The sequence below is a fragment of the Aspergillus fumigatus genome, chromosome 2 (assembly GCF_000002655.1).
Source record: "Aspergillus fumigatus Af293 chromosome 2, whole genome shotgun sequence".
Classification (NCBI taxonomy): domain Eukaryota; kingdom Fungi; phylum Ascomycota; class Eurotiomycetes; order Eurotiales; family Aspergillaceae; genus Aspergillus; species Aspergillus fumigatus.
The window spans coordinates 2242911-2262071 of record NC_007195.1 but is presented as its reverse complement, the minus strand read 5'-3'; the positions used below and the strand labels follow the sequence as shown (position 1 = coordinate 2262071).

Here is a 19161-nt window from a genome sequence, read left to right as displayed (position 1 = left end):
TACATGGATCTGTCAATTGAAGTGTACCTGGAGAAGTGTACCCGGAGTAGTCTCTTATGACAAGCACAATAGTCATGATTCATTATAGTCGTTGGCAGAATAACGACAATGCGAGATATAAATATACGTAAAAGGAGGATTGTATACAGCAGAAACAAATCAGAAGGGAAAGGACTTATCGCCGTCGGAACTCGGATCGGGCATTCTCCACCCACTCCGTTTCCTCATCATCGACATCCGCCTGCAGGACTTGCTGCGTGGCTGGCGCTGGCCCGTCGCCTTGGGATGCAGGAGCTTCGTCGGGCTCCGTGCGCTGCAGCTCCGCGTCCCAGTCCAGATCTGTGTTCTGCGCAAGATCGCCGATGAGGAATTTCCCAAACGTCAGAACGACATTGAAGATCTCCTTGCCGGTCGGCACGATGTACTCGGACGGCAGGAGGAAGCCGTAGCTCCCGCGGTCGCGCAGTTTGATCTGGTAGGCGTAGTCTGTGTGTAGCTGGTGGTAGAACCAGTCGAGAGCGCTGCCGCCTGAGCTGCCGCCGGTGGGGAAGATGGGTCTCTGGGGTGGGCTGTTCCGGGCTTGGTCGTCGGCGGTGATGGTGCCTTCGCAGGCGGCGGTGACGTCGTAGATTTCGTGGGTGGTCAGGCGGATGACTTTTGCGAGGCCTATGCCTAGCTCTTCGAGGCTTTCCAGCGTGGGCGGGACGGACGAGCAGGAGAACGAGAAGGGGTAGAGGATCTGTTGGGAGTAGGAGTGGAGGTCGAGGAAGCCGACGATTTTGGCGTTGTTGGTTTGTGTCTCGTTGAGGGCCCACTGGGCCAGTTGGTGCGCTTCCGTGCCTTCGAATGGCTCGGTGCCGGCGTAGTTCTCCGAGCACGGGTTCGACCGTGTGCGCTCGCCGTCCCATTGGAATTCCCAGGCGCGGTCGAGGTCGATGCCGGGACAGAAATGGAGACTCGTGGGCTGGCGGTTCTTGCGCCATAGGCGATCGGATTCCCAGGTATAGACGTAGCCGTCGGGGTTCAGCGTCGGCACAAACACCCAGTCGAAGTCCTCCAGGAGACGGGTGACTTGCTGCGATTTTCCATAGCGGGTGATGAGACTGTACGCGACGTAGATTACGGTTGAGGTACTGATCCATTCTCGCGCATGGCTGCCACCGACGACGACGATGGTCTTGCGAGGGTAGGGGTCGGCCGTCTGGCCACGGGTCCTCCCAAGTCGAAGCGCCGGGATTTCCCGCCCTTCGTGGGACACCCCGACATTGATCATCTGGACATGAGAGGAGAACATCGAAGCCATCAGCCGCATCCACGGGACGATAACCGACAGAGGCTGGTAGTCGCGGAAGAACAAATCTCCAAATTGGGTCGACTGGCGCATCGACGGGATGAATCCCGGCTGATCCTCAAACCCAGCCGGTCGTCGAGTCGGGTAAGTCGCATATATCATTTCAGCAAGATTATCAATAAGAGGAGTGTATGCGGTCCGAAGCGAATCGGGCAACAGGCCCAGGAGTGAGGGGATCTATCAATCAAACAATCAGTAATGAGCGCAAGGGACAAGACCCTGGCGGGAGTGGGCGAAAACGTACAACTTCTTGAGCTAATCGAATATCCACAAATTCAGAGGTGGAAGTCCAGACATCCAGAAAGAGGACATCAGTTGCTTCCGCCAATGCCTCTGCCTCTTCGGCATTGCGCAGGTGGAAACGAAGGACGACATCGCTGCCGTAGCGAGTAAGGGAGCGGGAGGGAGAACGGCTGCGCGGGGAAGCTTTAACGGAGCGATGATGGGAGGCATCTTTGGAAATGCCCCAGATGGACTCGATGACCCAATCTCGCACTCGAATCCATGGTCGTCTGGAGTCAGTAGATCGGGATGACAACCACTGAATAGGTTCAATGGGCGGCGGAGGTGTGATACTGGAGCCTGCGGGGACGGCGGATACCAGACCCAGCGAGGCGACCAGGAGGAGGAGAACCGATAGCAGGAGACGCATATCTACAGAAGAAAGGAGACAACAATTATGCTGTCATTGTTTCTGTCGGATCGCTCGAGGTCTAGTCTCCTAGAAGGTGAACGAGGACGGATCAGGATGGACGAGTGACAATATTAGATTGGGCGAATGGCGGACGCCTATGGATGCCTCAGGCAGAAGGCACTCCGACTTTACCATTTTCCCTGATTAGGAATGGTGTATTTGACCTGGTCTGGGCAATATCAGGACCACATGAGAGTTTTTCGAGTCAAATTTAGAAAATGCAAATGATCGCCTGAATGCCCTGTATGGTCGGTAGATGTGGCTAAACTGCAATTATCTACCTACTTGAATCTGATGGCTGTTCTGAAGAGGCTACCTCTGAAACGCTGGTGACGACGGCGGACGCAATTGATTACCTACAATGGAGCACCTATGTTTGAAGTCCATCTAATCATCGACGTACGTGTAAAGACAATCCTTTTCAGTCCTTTGCGGATCAATATGTCAGATGCAGATATAGCTAACTAAGTAGCTGACAGTTGACAGCAGCCTCTGCCTTAGGCACCATAAGCCTACCCCACACTCACTGCCGCCACAGCCCCACTGGTTTAGTCCCTTTTGATCTCTTGAGCAGAGAGTAGCTTTGTGGTACTGAGTACGGAGTATACCTTGTCGTAATATGCATGGCATTCGCTCATGCTGTTGGCGTGTCCTAGTCCTTCCGATGGGTAAGCGTCTACGGAGTAGTTTGATAGACAACCATCTGTCCACAGTATGGACCGGCCAGGTAGTTAGTCCCCAGTCTGGCACTAGTTGACTCCGGGACTATTCCGTGGTCCCTCCAGGCAGAACAATTCTAGACTGAATCACGTGATACGTAGAGCAATGGCAGACACGCGTGGAAATGACGCAGTGCGTGAAGCAGCCACGTATAGGTGGTCATGATGATGATGAAGTCGCTAAGACGCCTCTTTCTTCTGTTTTCCTGGACGAAAGAGGTACTGGCATCCATCGTTAGCTCGGAAATGGAAATTCTGGAAGATGATAATGCAAGGAGCGTCACCCAAGATGACGAAACAGTCCACAGAGCCGTGTACACACCAGGCTTCTATTGGTTAGGGATGATTCTCGAACCAGGGCAGAGAGCCGGATCTTTCGAGATGGAACGTGTGGGAATCAGAAGTATACTCCGATAAGAACCTGAGGTTATGTATTTGCTTCTTCCGCTAGGTCCAGGGGCTGCACAGGCACCGATCTAAGGCATGTAAGCGCACAATTTATCGGCCCCATGGGCAAGATAGCTCTCTTAATCTGCACAGTAAAGCAATTACATTGACCTGATCATGATCAAACATCGACGAATTCATATCCACTTTCTACCCACACGTGCTGTGTGATGTCTGTCAGAGATCCATCATTTCCTGTCTAAGTACTCCGTAGGCCAGACCCAGACCCATACATAGAGACACCAAAAGGTATCTCCGATCTCCCCATCACCATCTTCTTCCCTTCTTCTCTTCATCACCTTCTTCCTCGTTAATTCCCTCTTTATCCGGAAGAGACGGACGCTCAGATCTCTTCGTTTATAATTTCTTTCCCGCAAGGCTCTCATTATCTACCAAACATTATCCAGCTCCTTGCCCCTCCTTTCTCCTACGTTCCAACCAACCTCTCCGTTTTGGGGTTTCCTTTTTCACCAGTCTGTTTTCCCTTCCTTGGCATCTCCAATGTTCTCCTCGGCCGCGTCTCTGCTTCTGATCCACGCACTTACTACTACTCCATCCTACTAGACGCCTGGCAATGTAAGGGTTGCATTAACCCTCTCCGACTTTTTATATGCTTGTCGACTATCCGGGGTTCTCTTGCTCAATCGAGTGCTCCTCTGTTCCCCCTTTTTCCCTCTTCGAACTTTCTGCGACCTCCCTCCTCGATTCCCGCCAAATTGCTCGATTCTCAAGCTAGACGAATATATTTCTTTTTCCATCGTCGCTCTGCTACGAATTGTCCGCGATGCCAACCGGTCGTATTTCATGATCCCTACGCCGTATATCCTCCGAAATCGTGCATTACTGAACGGCTTCCAAGAGTTCGGGTTGCCCCTTGAACTTCTTTTCCAACGTACAATCAGTCGCAGTGGATAATTCGTTCGATCTCTATAAGGTTATTGTCGGATGGGTCGATTCAACCGGTTGCGCAGCAGGATCACCTAAGGACCCGACTCCTGTCGTCTTGTTTCAGCCATGCATTGGAAAGGGTTGCGACTCAGCGCTCTCGATAGCAATGACTCAAAGCGACGCAGTGTTGTCGAGCCTCAAGCACACTCTCGCCATAGCGAACAATTACCTCGATCGACTCCATCGGCAACCAACCTTGCATCCAGGCACTCGGAGTCCGCCCCTCGTTCCCCTCTCTTAGCGGGACCAGACCACGATGATGAAAATGACCACGACGATCACGGGATAGGAGACAATGATAATAAGCACTTGTCGGAAGGGCCTGCAGACGCTATTCGCTCAAGAAAGGGCAATGTGGGCGCAGCTTTGGTGCAGGACGATGCTTCTACCTGGCGCCGGAACCGGTTCAGTTTCATGAAGCTCCGTCATGCGTCGGATCCCCAATTATCAAGGTCTTATGCCAAGGGCGAGGAGGGGACACCTCCCGTGCCTCCTTTACCGCGTGAGTATACATCCGAGCTACTACCGATGATGTGTGTATTGTCGATCTACGTGCGCTAACTATTGATCTCCGCTGCCCGATTTCTAGCTCCCACTATCATTACCACCGCACCTACCAGCAATGAACTGGATCAACCCGTTAAGAAGAAACCCAAATTCAAAATCCTTTCCGGATCGAAAAAGAGCTCGTCCGACGGACCACAAATGTATGCTCAGCGACAGAGCCCCGGTACCAGGTCTCGCCATGGGACCCAGGGCTCCACCGGGTCGCAGGCAACCGATGCGACATTGGCAACGTCCAAGATGAGCGGGGAAGAGCCAGGTCGTCTCTCGACTACGTCAATCCGCAGTGGTGGCCGTGAGCCGGGCAACGAGTCCCAACGTTCGTCCGTCGCCGACGCTCGGTTTTCCGAGTCATCCCGTTCGGATCAGAGTTCCGGAGATCATGGACTATACCACTCCCATTCCCCGAACGACGGAACTTTAAGCGGAGGTAAACGTTTTCGCATGCCGCGTTTGAAGAGAAATCGGGGTCCCCTATTTCCCTTGCCTCCTCGACCGGCTGGCAGCCAACCCATGAATGGCCATGGACAGGACTCACAGACCTCCAGGGCCATAAGTTCTGATCCCTCCCCCAGCTTCGAGCCGCCGGATGAGAAGGATCAGGACCGTGTTTCGCTGCTTCCGTCGCCCAGTCGTTCGACCGTCGGTCTTGCCTCCCCGGCTTTTCCTCTGCGCAGAAAGGACTCGGCGAACTCCGCCAATTCCGCCCGGTCAGCTACTTCCACTGGAAGTGGACATCGAATCAGACTGCGCCCAAGGTCATCGACGCTCGACTCGTTGGCTAATCTCCGCGAAGATGGGCAACAGTCACCCGCTCACTTGGCCTCGTCCGGTCGTACTTCGACTTCCACCAGTGGACGCAAAAGTTTCGGGGACATCTTCAGCATCTCGCACCGATTGAGGCAAAATTCGGAGCCCCCGGTTATGCGAGATGGCTCTCCCGGTGTGAGACGCTCGGATACTCCTGTTCACAAGCTGTCCTACCCCGAACGCGAGGAGAATGACACACCAGCAACGTATCTGACACGCCTGGAGGAGAGCATACCCAAGAGCACAATCGCCGGCGTCCTCTGTCAGTCGAATGAAGACTTCTACAAGACCGCGTTGCGAAAGTACATGCGGAGATTCATTTTCTTTGGGGACCCTATCGATATGGCGATTCGAAAGCTTTTGATGGGCGCTGAGTTGCCCAAGGAGACCCAACAGATTGATCGCTTCTTGCAAAGTTTTGCCGATCGATACCATGAATGTAATCCTGGCATCTTTGCTTCTCCTGGTACGTTCATCCCATTATGCATCCTGGACCGTTTATACTGATTTTTTTTTTTCTCTGTACAGACCAAGCATATTTCATTGCATTTTCCATCTTGATTCTACACACCGATGTCTTTAACAAGAACAATAAGCGCAAGATGCAAAAGTCGGATTATGTTCGGAATACTCGTGGTGAAGGCGTATCTGATGACGTTTTGGAATGCATTTACGAGAACATCGCATACACGCCCTTTATCCACATCGAGGATACACCCTCTCACAGTCGTCAGCTTGCAAAACCGCGACGGCCCTTGTTCAAGACCCCGAGTTCAGAGCATTTGTCGCGCGTATCAAGGGAACCGGTTGACCCCTACACGCTGATCATGGACGGCAAGCTTGACTCATTACGGCCGAGTCTTAAGGACGTCATGAACTTGGAAGACACATATCGATGTCATGGGACGACAGGGCCACCTGACATCAACAGCCTGCATCAGGCCTTTTCGAAAACAGCTATTCTGCAGATCGTATCAGCTCGGTCCCGGCCGGATGCGTTCATGCCGGCTAGCATCCAGAACCCGGCCGAATCCAACCCTGGGCTGGTCGACATCAAAGTGGCCAAAGTTGGTCTGCTCTGGCGAAAAGACCCAAGGAAAAAGAGGGCCAGATCGCCGTGGCAAGAATGGGGCGCTCTGCTTACCTTCTCGCAGTTGTACTTCTTTCGAGACGTCAATTGGATCAAATCCCTAATGTCCCAATATGAGTCTCATCAGAAGGAAGGGCGCCGCCGGGCGGTTGTATTCAAACCACCTCTCACGGAGTTCAAACCCGACGGTATCATGTCCACGGATGATGCGGTGGCGTTGGTGGATTCGGGCTACAAAAAGCATAAGCACGCATTCCTTTTTGTCCGCCATCACGCGCTGGAGGAGGTGTTTTTGGCCAATTCCGAGGACGACATGAACGATTGGCTGGCAAAAATCAACTACGCTGCTGCCTTCCGAAGCACGGGGGTCCGCACCAAAGGCATGATCGCTACCAATTACGACGCTCAGCGTAACCGAATGAGTCGCAAGCCCTCCGTGACGTCGTGCAATTCGCATCGCTCTGCAGACAGGGAGCCTCCCTCTCCCAATCCCGATACCGACGTGGCCGAGGAGTTGGTCACAGCTCGTAAAGAGCTTATGCGGCAGAAGATCCGCGAGACAAACGAGAAGCTTTTTGTGAGCCAAAGGCAGCTGGACGACCTTCTGAGGAATGCGAGACACCTCCAGGTATTAACGCCTGTCACCTCGAGGGCCAGGGAGCAGGTCATCATGGCAGCCGGGCGCATGGCGGCCAAGCTCAAGTGGGTGCGGCAGGACATTTGGCGTAACAAATGCTATCGGGAGGTCCTCCTCCAGGATCTGGGTACCGAGGATGAGGAGGCCAAGTTGCTAGCGGACCAGAAGTCACTTCATCTACATATACCCGCCAGGAGCGCCTCCACTTCGGAGCTAGGGGCCCTGTCCCAGCCGCTTGCCCACGCAGCGCAGTCCCCGAGTCAGGCCACGTCGCCGCAGCTGCCCTCTGACGAGTATGCGTCTGTTCATAGGGTCCCATCGTCTCAAATTGCTGCTGGTGACGTTAGGAGACCAAGCATTCCAGTGTCGGTGACATCCTCAGACCTTACTGGCCGTGCCGGTAGACGTCTCTCTACGGACATGGGCAAAGACCGCGCCAAGTCATATTCGCCAGGCCCGGCAAACCGGCTCGAACGCGAGCCATCGGTGCTGAGCGCGGGCAGCAAGATAGATGTTGCCAGTCTAGGATCTCATGCCTCCAAATTGACCTCTCCGATCAGCATGGACGACGGCGAGGAGCGTATCCTCCGTGAGGCTGGGTTGTTAGAGGTGAACAGCTCCCCTCGTGGGACTAGACAGTCTGTCACAGCCTATGAGACGGATGGTGAACACCGGCGAGATAGCGCAGAGTCTCGCCCAGGAGAGCAGATGAGCCGGATTCGTCGCAGCCTTCACCGCACACTTCGTGATTCGCACCACGGACAACAAGGGCATAATGCTCGGGGTAAAAAGCAGCGGGACTCGATGTCTAGCGAAGTGGTGCCCGAGGACGAGCAAGATACGAAGGAAGGCGAGGGTCTCTCCCGCAAGGCGCCGCAGTTCACCGTCCATGGGAAGAAGGCATCTATTGTCACTTTTGGGTCTGAGTGGCAGAATATGACTCCCGAAGAGCGTCTCAGGCTGCGCAAACCTACTCCGTCGGAGGAGCCCCGCGCCTCCGACCCTGCGATTCTGAGCGGCGGCGATTCGAACGGCACGGAACCGATAAACCCAGGAATCTCCCAGTCACTGCGAAGCGGAAGCACTGCAACCAGGATCAGCATTCTTGATCCGGTCGAGAGCGAGGGTTGCAGAGACGGGAATCCTACCGCGAACCTGGAAGACACAATGGTCAAGAGCGACCCCATCATTGATCTAAGCTCTCGTCTTCCGACCTCAGATGGCGCTGGGCCGTCCACCGCGGCATTTCCGGGATCATCGGTATTGCCCAAAGATCAGCCGTCGTCCCCTTCGACATCCGCCGACGAGGCAGCTGTCGACGAAAATACAATCCAAAAACTGCAGTCGAGCCCACCCGAGCAAGCTGTACATGCATAAAGAGCACCCTGAAGACCAATCACCTTCCATTTACGACTTCATACCCGATTCATTCCAGTTTTTCTTTTCTCTTTGTTTTGGCGTCGATTTACGGCGTTGGAGGAATCATTTCGGCCACAATATGCTTGACTTGTCCTCAGCGCTGTCTGGCCAAGCTTCTGACATTCTTTCTCGCTCTCTCTTTCTCCTTCTCTTCTATTTGCTTTGAGCTGGCTTCATAGAGTTCACACCAGCGGTCCTCGCACTACAATTTCCTTTTTCATATGCTTCGGTTGTAGCCCAGTAGGGCAACAGGGTCGGTTGGTCTCATCTGTTTGTATGGCTGTTGGACTACGGATTCGCATGGGAAGGCAGCATTTTGGCAGGTATCTGAAAATTCATAGCATGTCATCTCGAAGGAGATTGCAGATTGCAGTGTACAGTTACATTGCTACTCTCGAAAGGCCATGATCAAGCCTCTCTCATGATTTGCTAGAACTTCATAGACAAAAGAGTAGGAAATAGGAGATCCTATATCTAGTGTATTCCGTTGTTCACGCCATTCACATATTTCCATGCATCCATCACTGGTGAGACTGTATGAGATGGGCCCCGCTTGCAGCATGTGGACAGCACGCTTTCACAGCAACCGTGCTTCTCGGCGTCGTCGTCGTTGACCCCTCGTTGTTGATTTCTGTTGTTGTGTTCGTCTCGGCCTTCTTCCTCTTCATCCATCTATTCTTGACCCCTCAGTCTTTTCCATCTTCATTCTCACTCTGGGCTCCTTCATCTCATCTCATCCCATCTCATCTTTGCACTTGAGTTAGTCGATAGTCAGCTAGGCTATGGCAGTCATCTTCTCATTGCTCGACTGACTCCAAATCAAAAGAGCTCAACAAGAGAGAAAGACAAACAGACAGTAAGTGGCAAGCTGAACGACTGAAGGACTGACTTTGGGCTGATTCTCTATCCGAGTGTAGATCGGGGTTGTTCTTTATCTATTCTTCTGTTTCGTTTGCTTGATTAGTCTTAGTTGGTGAAGTGTATAAACGACGGAATCACAACACAGTAGGGATTGCCTTTCATTTACCCGGAAATAGGTTGTGAAGGGAAGTTCATGGCTGACTGTTTGACTGTTAGCTATTTGCTTTTGACTGGAAGGATGTCTTTAGGTCTCGCACAGTCACGTGAGGGGATGTCCGGCAACGTGATGGGTTCGGATCGTGCTCGTGCTGGTGGGCACTCTACTCATAATCAATTCATAAGATGAATACTGATTGTTTCTAAAAGGTGGAGAGGGAGAGGTACAAGGGCAGGGCCAGGTAGAGGTGCACCGTCCGCTGCTTGCGTTGCCTGCTCCTCCTCCGTCGCCGCCACCGCGGTCCAGTCGGCGGCCCGGTCTGGTCCCTGTTTCCAGAGATCCAGACGAGATACTCTACAGGCGTACGTACGAGAACAAGACTCAGAGCAAATATATCGATGAGTCGATCGGCTATGGTCTGTTTGCGACCGGGCGCATCCCTGCCGGGGAGGTTGTCTTCGCAGATAAAGTCGCCTGGCTTGCTGGCTCGGAGGTTCAGTGCTGGAAGAATGCAAAGACGGCCGACGATCTCGTTGCTGAGAGGGTCCGCGCGATGGGTGAGGAGTGGCACCGGGGTTTTCTATGTCTGCCGAATCCACAGCCCAAGGGTTCGTCCGGGGGGGCCGCGTATGCTCAGATCTGGAAGAGATACCATATGATTGCTTTGCAGCCGGAGAATGCAAAGGTGTTAGTGCTGGGGCTGAACCTGGCGTTTGTGAACCATGCGTGCATCGCGAATGCGTCTCTCTACTATACGTTGCGGTATCCGAGGGATGAGAACGGGGAGGAAGATAAAAGCCTGCCCCCGAAGATTGGACGGGCGGTGGTGCGTGCGTCCAGGGACATCAGGCCCGGCGAGGAGATCACCGTTGCCTACTTCTACGCCAAGGGGGAGTGTGGCGTACGCCAGTTGATGTCCAGTATGTACTGTAAGTTCTGGTGCGTGTGTCGGTTCTGCCGGGACCCGGTCCGCGAGACGGAGAATGCTCTCGAGAAGCTCTACACTCTCGAGACCATCTTTGAGGACGCAGATACCCTGTATAAACGGCCCGCGGTGGTGTTCAAGAACGCCTATGAGCTGATCAAGCTATACGAGCGGCTCAAGATCAGCGACACGCGCCAGGTCCAGGTCTGGCTCTACTGCGCGGTGATTGCGGGATACAACTGCGATCTCGGCCGAGCTATGCTCTTCTTGATCAAGGCGCGCGGCTTGGTTCTGATTCTCCATGGTCCCAACGGTCATCTGTACGACAGAATCAGGGTCTATTGTCAGATGCCTCCTCTCATGCCGGGCTTCGGAGCTACCACCCGCGGCCGATCCGCCGTGAAACAGTGCTATTTCATGTTTGCAGACCAAAAGCACTCTGCAGATGTCCTGTTCATGCTCACAGCAAAGCCGGACGAGTACATCCGACTGCACCGCTACCGTCGTATTCCCGACCGCCTGGCAAAGCCTGGAGAGAGCAGATACCTTATCCGCTACGATGCGCAGGACGCGAGACGGAAGAAATTCGAGGACGAGGAGCCAGACCCTGTCGAGTTCATCCCATGGTGGTATGATGCCGAGGTGAGGAAACAGATAATTGAGGAGAAAACGGCAAAGGAGGCAGAGCGAAAGGAAGAGAGAAAGAAGACAGCCAGGAAGAAGAAGAGGGAGGAACAAAAGCGTAAGGAGACTACAATTACGAATCCAGACTGCATTGAGCCAGAAAAGGATTTCCTAGACGTCTGCCGCGAATTAGTAGCCGAATTCGAGGCTCACGACAAGCAGAAGCCAGAGCCGCAGCAGCGGGAATTAAGAGAGCGCAACAGGGACGCTCTGCAACACCTGCTAGGCGCAAGGAATGAACCGAAGAAGCGAGCTGACGAAGAAGACGAAGGAGAAAGCAAACAGGAGCATGAGACCCTTGGCGGACCATGGACCCAGGTGTCTCCTCACGAGCATGAGCCGGTTCCGTCGCAGCCTGCTGTGCACCAGGTAGCAGCCAGAAAGAGAGTGGTGCTCGAGACGCCTCCTGTTCGGCCGGAGACCGAGAAATATGCTCCGGTTGAGCTTTGCTAACTTCTTTTCTCTCACATGTTGGAGTATTGAGCGATCCTTGACGGCCATTAGTGATGGAAAGTCGGAATGGAGATGAAGGTGAGATGAAGGTGGAATGACGGCGAGAGAGACGAGGACAACGGATCACTGATTATGTCATGTCACGCTTTAACTTATCGATCTTCATCTCCAGAGCTTCGATTCTTCAAGTCCCCAACTTTTCCCCTCAACTTCTAAATGCGTTTCGGGTTCCAATCCAGCTAGATGCTGTTTCTTCTTGTCTGTGTATAGATAAACTACTTTAAAAAAAATACATACTCTGTCTCATCGGCTCCCCCTCCCCATACATCATACCCGGAGATCAATGCGCCGATAAATACCACCACGACCCAGAATGGCGCACTCCAAACGAAACACCTCCCTCCCCCATTTCACCTCCTACGAACGGGGCCTCCTCCGCTCGACCTGGGGCACCAAACGCGGCGTCATCAGCCGCGACTCCTTCCTCCCCTTCGGCTCCTGTCGACTCTGCCTACAGCCGGCCCGAACGCCCGTCGCCTGCGCCACGAACGGCGACCTCTTCTGTCGCGAATGCGCCATCAACGATCTCCTCGCGCAAAGACAGGAGATCAAACGTCTCGAGCGAGAACGCGAAGAGGCCCGGAAGCGCCTGGCTGAGGACGAAGAGCGGGCGCTCGAGGATGCGCGGCGGAGGGAACTTCGCGAGTTTGAGCTTGTGAGCATGGGGCTGGAGGCGGCGAAGAATGATCACACGAAGGGGACCGGCGGCGGCGGCGGTAACGGGGATAGTCAGCGGAAGCGCAAGGCGGAGGAGACGGAGGAGGCATTGGCTGCATTCAAGGCGCGCGAGATCGAGGTCGACGGGAAGCGGAAGAAGATTTTTGAGCTGGATGAGAAGGAAATGGCTCGGATTGCGCGGGAAGAACAGGAGCGGCTGAAGCGGGAGCTGAAGCGGGAGAAGGTACTTGGGTTGTAGTTGTAGGGGCTTTGGTGTACATCTGGCTAACTGGGTGCAGTCGGAGTCGAGCAAATCCGCGCTCCCTTCGTTCTGGGTCCCCTCGCTCACGCCATCGACCGATCCCAACGAAATCGCCGCTAACAAGGCCGTCAAGATGACGCCTATCTGTCCCGGGTCGACGGACGAGAACCGCCATGCCTATTCGCTCAAGTCGCTGGTCGATGTGCATTTTACAGAGGAAAAGGCGGCGGACGGCACAGTCTCACGGATCTGTCCCAGCTGCAACAAGAACCTGAGTAATGGGCTCAAGGCGATGTGTATGTATTGCCCTACTACGCGCCACTCGCGGCTCAGTTCGGCTAACGAAATTAGTGGCGAAACCCTGCGGTCATGTTATCTGCCAACCGTGCGTCACCAAGTTCATGACGCCGCACGATGTCCCCGATCCCCATGCCAGCAAGGAGGAACAAGAGCGGACGGCGAAACTACACGGTCTGATTCTCTGCTACGTGTGTGAGGCGGACATTACACCGCGGGATCCCAAGGCTGAAGCTGATGAGCATGGAACCGAAAAGGGCAACGGGAAGAAGTCGAAGAAGAAGGATAAGGAGCAGGGGATTCGGCCGGGGTTAGTACAGGTCAGCTCGGAGGGGACCGGGTTTGCAGGGGCGGGAGGGAATGTAGCGATGAAGGCTGGGATTGCCTTTCAATGTTAAAATTGGCACATTCACGGTGTTCCAGGGATTTGGGTATGTGCTTGTGAAAAGAAAAATGTATTCCAGTATCAGTTCCTAGACTAGATGATCTATGAGATGACAGGCCATGTCCAAGGGACGCCCAACGCCAGACAAATGAGAACGAAAATAGGTACATCCGGAAGAACATGGAGTAAATGTATACATGAACACTCAGCCCGGCAGAGTCTAGGCCGCTCTCTTACTGGCGTTGTTGAATTCGCGCACAACGATATCGCACTTGACCTCCTGGCAGAGACGCTTGCGACGGCTAACATCCAGCTTAGACGCAAATTCCAACCCGCTAGCCCGCTCCAGCACCTCCAGCGGCACCTCGAACTCAGCCAGACGCTTGTCGTTGGGAATGCGGGCATTGGGAAGCACAAACGCACCCAACGAGACCTTGCTGGTCGGGCTGGCCGTGCCGTCCTCGGCGTAGATGACCTTGTAAAAGTGCGTCGGCACAGCCACGTTGGGCGGGTTGCCAATCACTTCATACGAGACGCGCCACTTGCCGTCCGGGTCGCGATGGGGCAGGTACAGGGGGCCCGTGACGATGCGGACGGAGGGGTACTTCTTGGTCAGATCGCGGCAAAACTCCTCAAAATGCGCCCAGTAGTCGCGGTTGAAGCCCTCCCCGACCTGAGGACACATGTTGGTAAGCGCAAAGGTGCCGTCCATCGCGTCCTGGGACCATTTGGCATCGGCGGCGGGCACCTGGTGGCCGCGGTCATAGCCGGAGCGGAAGTAGTCGGCCAGTTTGGCGCGGAAGATGGCGGGAATGCTGGCGTCTTCGACGAAGGCGCTGTGTTTCCGGTCGGCGTTCTTCAGGGAGAGCGAGTACGGCGTGATGTGTTCGGCGACCCAGGCAGGATTACGTGTGCGACGGTCGTAGGCGCCGGTCAAGGGTAAAGAGGTGATGGTATCGGCGATCGGACCGGGGAAGCCATACTGGTAGATACCGGCAGGATCGACGGGGGAGCCACCGGAGGGTTTACTGGCGGCAGTCTTGGCCAGAGACGGCGGAGGAATAGTTGCAGGAGGAGAGATTGCAGCCGGTTGGGACGGAGGAGGGGGAGGAGGAAGCTGTTGTTGTTGTTGTTGCTGCTGTTGTTGAGGTCGAGAGGATGATGAAGAGTACAGCAGAGCGGTGATACCAGCACCAGTAGCTGCACTGGCGGCAGCGATGGCCGCAATAGTAGCCTTTGACATGACGGATATGAATTCCAGCGAGAGATAAACAGATAACAGACTCGTTGGACCGAGCCAAGAAAGAAGGAAAAAGATGGAGACAGTTGGGGCGGAGTTAAGAGAGAGAAAAAATATTGCCGAAGAGAGCAACGATGAAGCCAAAGTCGCGGCCAATCAGCGAGCACGCAGATGCTGGATCAACAACTCAGTAGATACCTACGGTATGGGGAGGGAGTAGGTATCTAAGAGGGAGATAGTGGCAGGCAGCTACCTTGGCTATATATGAGAGAGACTTAGTATGGAACTGTAAAAGAGTAGATGGTCATCTGCTTAGAGGTTCTGCTGACATCTCTGTATTTATTAACTAGTAGTTAGGGGAGATGTGAGATGAGCCCTGCACTGGGAGACGCCGAGACGGTGGCTGTCAGTCAGCCTATTGACTGGCGTCTGCATGAATTCCTACCAGCTCCAACATGAGGAATGATATGCCATCAGTCTCATGATGGGATTCCAAGCGCCCTTCGGCCTGTTAATACTTACGGCGGTGACAGTGCGGACCTTGGGAGAAAGACGGCGGCGGTATTTATACTGCGTGAGCGGCACCCGGTCTCGAGGAATGCTCTCAGTATTATTGCATTGCCAAAGGCGATGGCCACAAACCAGATGGGTCTATTGGATATATCCGGTTGACAACAACTTCTGAATCTCTGAACAGTTGAGGCGACAGGAAAAAAGAGAAAGATAGTGGCACCTTCCATTGTCATTGCCACTCATTGCGGATATTCTCGTGACATCACTATTTCTTCCATCCGCCTTCTCTGCGCCTTCATTGCTGCTACTGCTACTGCCACTGCGCTTGCTCCTCCATCCTCAGCCCCATCATGGCTGCCAATAGTGACCTCCGAGGATGGCTGATGAGCGGGGTCTCTGGCACAGGTCAGTTCTTCAGAACCAACTGCAATCTTTCCAATCTAATCCATTAAAGCCTGCGTTATTGGTTCGTCCCTCATCTGCATCGATGTTATAGTACGGCGCTTTTCTCGTCGCAAGGACTTCCAGATTGCCAACAGCAATGGCTTCTTATCAGCCTCTCTATGCCTGAGTGCCGGTGTTATGGTACCTTTACTCCATTGCCCGTTTATGCCGGCAGTACTAATCCCGTAGCTCTTCACCTCCCTCTACAGTATGCTCCCCACCTCGAAGGAATACTTGACTCGAGCTGGATTCTCACCCCGCGCGGCGGCCTGCACTCTAATCGGACTCTTCCTGGCCGGCGTGATTGCCATCCGACTTGTTTCCGCCTTCATCCACCAGCGTATTCCCTCTCATGTCGTCGATTGCGCCCATAGTCACCAACCCAACACCCAAGATCCCGAACGCGGCGAAGTTGGACGGCAGGAACAGCTAGCGTCCGCTCCGAACCAGGCAAATGGCTCTACCGAACGGACGCCTCTCCTGTTACAATCAAAGCCGCCTTCTCGCAAGTCCATGCCGGGTGCCGTTGAGCGACCGGCGCTTGAACCTCTGCGGTCTCGGTTGACTCGTCGCATCAATCAGCTCATGGGTGGCGTTAAAACCCAATGTGACGAAAACGGCCCGTGCTATGGTTTCTCGCAGACGTGCGGTCTTGAATGTACCAAGATCCTCACTAATACGCAGATGGCTAGCGTCGTCGAGGAGATGCCTCGCCCTTCCTTGATCACGCATCACAGCATTGGCGTGCAGCTTGACTCGGAACGCGTAGGATTTGGAGAAGGGGCTGGCCCAGGCCTGCTCCCCCAGTCGCATGATTCGACAGAAGACGTCTCAGGACAATCGGACGCCAGTAACTCCCAGAAAAACCAAAGCAGCGCATCTTCCTTGCGGACCGGTCTGGAAGTCTATCCCCACAAATCCTCAGAGGACCAAAACGATTCGACCAAAGAGCCACGGGCAGCATCGGCGCAACAACAACAACACCATCACCACGTGCCCCAGAATGCCTTTCTCTCTATCGGACTCCAGACGTCGTTGGCTATTGCCCTCCATAAGCTCCCAGAGGGCTTCATCACATACGCTACCAACCACGCCAGCCCCACGCTCGGCATGACCGTCTTCGTTGCCCTCTTCATCCACAATATCAGTGAAGGCTTCGCCATGGCCCTGCCGCTCTATCTTGCGCTCAATTCCCGCTGGAAAGCCATGTTCTGGTCCAGCTTACTTGGTGGTATCAGCCAGCCCGCCGGCGCCGCCCTCGCCGCTCTTTGGATCTGGGGCGCGCGGAAAGCCGGCCACCACGACGAGACTACCGGTCCCTCCTGGGGTGTCTATGGCGGCATGTTTGCTGCCACCGCCGGCATCATGACCTCGGTTGGCCTGCAGCTTTTCAGTGAAGGGCTGGGGTTGACGCACCGTCGCGGGTTCGGTGTTGGATTCGCCATCGCTGGAATGGGGTTAATGGGGCTGAGTTTTGCGCTGACTGCGTGAGTTTACTCCTTGCTCTCGGGTTTATTCAGGCGTTGAAATTCACTCTCTTTTCTTCAAAATCTCTGTCTGCATGTGCATGGTTGCATCAGGGAAGGCTGCATCCGTAGAAATTTGGGTATATGAACACAGGGCGGGTATTGTTTACTATCGCGTGTTCTTTGACGATTGTCTCTCTGCATTACGAGTTATGATTGTTTTGTTTATCAATCGTTAGGGTAGTATAGAGCATACCTACATACATCACTCTACTCATATGCCATTCTTGGGTGGTGCTCTCTGCAAAGATATATATCCGTTCGCATGTGTTCCAAGCCTCTCGGATGATACTCCGGTAGAAATGCTAAGGTAATGCTCCCAAATTGACAATATACTACATATGAATAAAATAATACATCACAACGCCAGAAATGCATTGTTAACTCCAAGAACCTGGTCAAGGCGGATGCAAAGAAATAAACAAGCAAGGCTACGACCCCTTCTTGGCCGCTTCTTCTCGCTCCCGCTTTCTCGCCAGATATCGCTCCTTCGCGCTCAGCACATCCGTCTCCGTTTTGCGAGTACGCGTGCGCTCCGCGATCTCCCGCTGTCGCGCGGCCTCGGCCTCGGCTTCCTGTCGGGCCTTCTCCTCTAGCTGTCGCGCGATCATCTCCGTCTGACGGGCGCGCTGGTTCGTCCGCGCCGCGTGGTGCCCCGAGTCGAGACGCGGCTTGTTGGCAGCCGCACGAGCAGCAGCCGCAGCGGCGCTCGCCGAGGCGGACGGCTTGGGCTTGGGCGCGACGTTCAGCCCCGCGGACAGCAGCTGCCGCTTGTCGACGATTTCGCCCTCGTCGTTGATGGCGATGTGCGCGCCCTTGGCGTTGAGCTCCGCGGCGATCTGCGCCTCGGTCTTTTCCTTGCTTGCTTCCGCCTCCGCGGCGGCTTCGTCGGCTGGGATCTCGCCCGCCTGCACCCGTCGCGCGGCCTCCTCTGCAGCCTTGACGACTTCCTCGTGCCGCTGCTCGTCTCGCGATAGCATGTCCCGGTAGAACCCGACCATCCCCGCCCCGCCGTTCTGCTTCCGCCGCTCCTCCTCCTGCCGTTCCCGCTCTGCTTCTTCCTGCTCGATCCGCCGCAGCTCCTCCTGCTGCGCCTTGTACGCGGACGTCACGAACTTCTCCTTGTCGGCGAACTCGTCGCCCTCTGCCTCACGCTCTTTGGCGAGCAGCCTGTCCCGCGCGCGCAGCTGGTCCCGCTTGCGGATCTCTGCACTGCGCAATAGCGAGGTCATGTACCGCGGCCCGTCGTTTTTGGCGTCCGCGGAAGCGGCTTTGGCTTTGTCAGATTTGGCGGCATGCAGGCTGTCGTAGATGGCGTCGTAGGAGTAGATGGTGGGGTCAAGCTGTTGGGCGTCCTCGGCGTGTTTCTTGCTACTGCGGAGGGCGGAAAGGTTTGTGAGCTCGGCGGTGGGTGGCGCGCTGGATTTGTTTTTCGCGGGGTTGAGGCCCAGCGGCATTGCCTGTGGTTCTTGGGTCTCTTCCCCGTCGGCAAAGATGGAGTTCTTGCTTAGGGGTTTGATGTTGGGTTTGCCGGTTGGGGGACCAGCCAATGGTTTTCGTTTTGCAGGCGGTTCTGTAGTTTGTCGCTCGTTGGTGGACGGTCTGGGTGGTTCTTCGAGACCGCCAATTGTGGTTATCTCGATGGGGCCGTCACCGCCGCCGTCGCCGGCATCGTTCTGGTTGTCGCCTTCAGAGTCGGAATCGAAGATGGTCTTCTTGCGTTTCTGGGAACCTGGCGGTCCGAGTTTCGAGATTGGAGCTTTTTTGCTGGGCAAATTGAGCCCGTAGGACAGCTTCGGAGGGGGCATGGTGCTAGTAAATGGACGCTGTAAGGTCTGACCACAATCCTTAAGTGGATAATGAGCAGCCTATATTTGAAGTTGAAGATCAGTTAGTTACAGTAGTTGGAGATGAGTTCATCAGATGGTTATCTTATCAACCACGTGACTCGATCATCACCAAACAAACGAACCATGTCCCCTGTTATTTACTACCTTACACTTGCCGAGCGAAGGACT

At 54.6% G+C, this 19161-nt stretch overlaps 7 protein-coding genes across 7 annotated transcripts; 4 read left to right on the top strand and 3 right to left on the bottom strand.

Annotated features, from left to right (window-relative positions):
* Window positions 1-175: 175 nt before the first annotated feature.
* On the bottom strand, window positions 176-2096 carry ecm14 (M14 family metallopeptidase; the record flags this gene model as incomplete). The annotated part of the gene is made up of 2 exons (XM_750120.2): window positions 1596-2096; window positions 176-1528 (listed from the first exon to the last, which is right to left on the bottom strand). Exons 1-2 carry the CDS (start codon window positions 2001-2003, stop codon window positions 176-178), a joined length of 1761 nt encoding a protein of 586 aa, XP_755213.1. The 5' UTR covers window positions 2004-2096.
* A 2129-nt stretch (window positions 2097-4225) lies between these two features.
* AFUA_2G08780 (Arf family guanine nucleotide exchange factor SYT1) lies at window positions 4226-8637 on the top strand (the record flags this gene model as incomplete). The annotated part of the gene is made up of 3 exons (XM_001481612.1): window positions 4226-4661; window positions 4749-5999; window positions 6062-8637. The coding sequence occupies 3 exons, from the start codon at window positions 4226-4228 to the stop codon at window positions 8635-8637; spliced, it is 4263 nt and encodes a 1420-aa protein (XP_001481662.1).
* Window positions 8638-9778: 1141 nt separating this feature from the next.
* Window positions 9779-11759, top strand: AFUA_2G08775 (SET domain-containing protein; the record flags this gene model as incomplete). Its single annotated transcript, XM_001481611.1, has 2 exons — window positions 9779-9851; window positions 9907-11759. 2 exons carry the CDS (start codon window positions 9779-9781, stop codon window positions 11757-11759), a joined length of 1926 nt encoding a protein of 641 aa, XP_001481661.1.
* A 373-nt stretch (window positions 11760-12132) lies between these two features.
* On the top strand, window positions 12133-13433 carry AFUA_2G08770 (putative RING finger domain protein; the record flags this gene model as incomplete). The annotated part of the gene is made up of 3 exons (XM_750117.1): window positions 12133-12720; window positions 12776-13034; window positions 13090-13433. 3 exons carry the CDS (start codon window positions 12133-12135, stop codon window positions 13431-13433), a joined length of 1191 nt encoding a protein of 396 aa, XP_755210.1.
* A 207-nt stretch (window positions 13434-13640) lies between these two features.
* On the bottom strand, window positions 13641-14663 carry AFUA_2G08750 (DNA/RNA non-specific endonuclease; the record flags this gene model as incomplete). The annotated part of the gene is made up of 1 exon (XM_750116.1): window positions 13641-14663. One exon carries the CDS (start codon window positions 14661-14663, stop codon window positions 13641-13643), a length of 1023 nt encoding a protein of 340 aa, XP_755209.1.
* An 860-nt stretch (window positions 14664-15523) lies between these two features.
* On the top strand, window positions 15524-17322 carry AFUA_2G08740 (Zn(2+) transporter ZRT3; the record flags this gene model as incomplete). The annotated part of the gene is made up of 4 exons (XM_750115.1): window positions 15524-15578; window positions 15670-15758; window positions 15807-17104; window positions 17238-17322. The coding sequence occupies 4 exons, from the start codon at window positions 15524-15526 to the stop codon at window positions 17320-17322; spliced, it is 1527 nt and encodes a 508-aa protein (XP_755208.1).
* A 252-nt stretch (window positions 17323-17574) lies between these two features.
* Window positions 17575-19026, bottom strand: AFUA_2G08730 (splicing regulator NSRP1-like domain-containing protein; the record flags this gene model as incomplete). Its single annotated transcript, XM_750114.2, has 1 exon — window positions 17575-19026. Exon 1 carries the CDS (start codon window positions 18949-18951, stop codon window positions 17575-17577), a length of 1377 nt encoding a protein of 458 aa, XP_755207.1. The 5' UTR covers window positions 18952-19026.
* Between the last annotated feature and the right edge of the window lie 135 nt (window positions 19027-19161).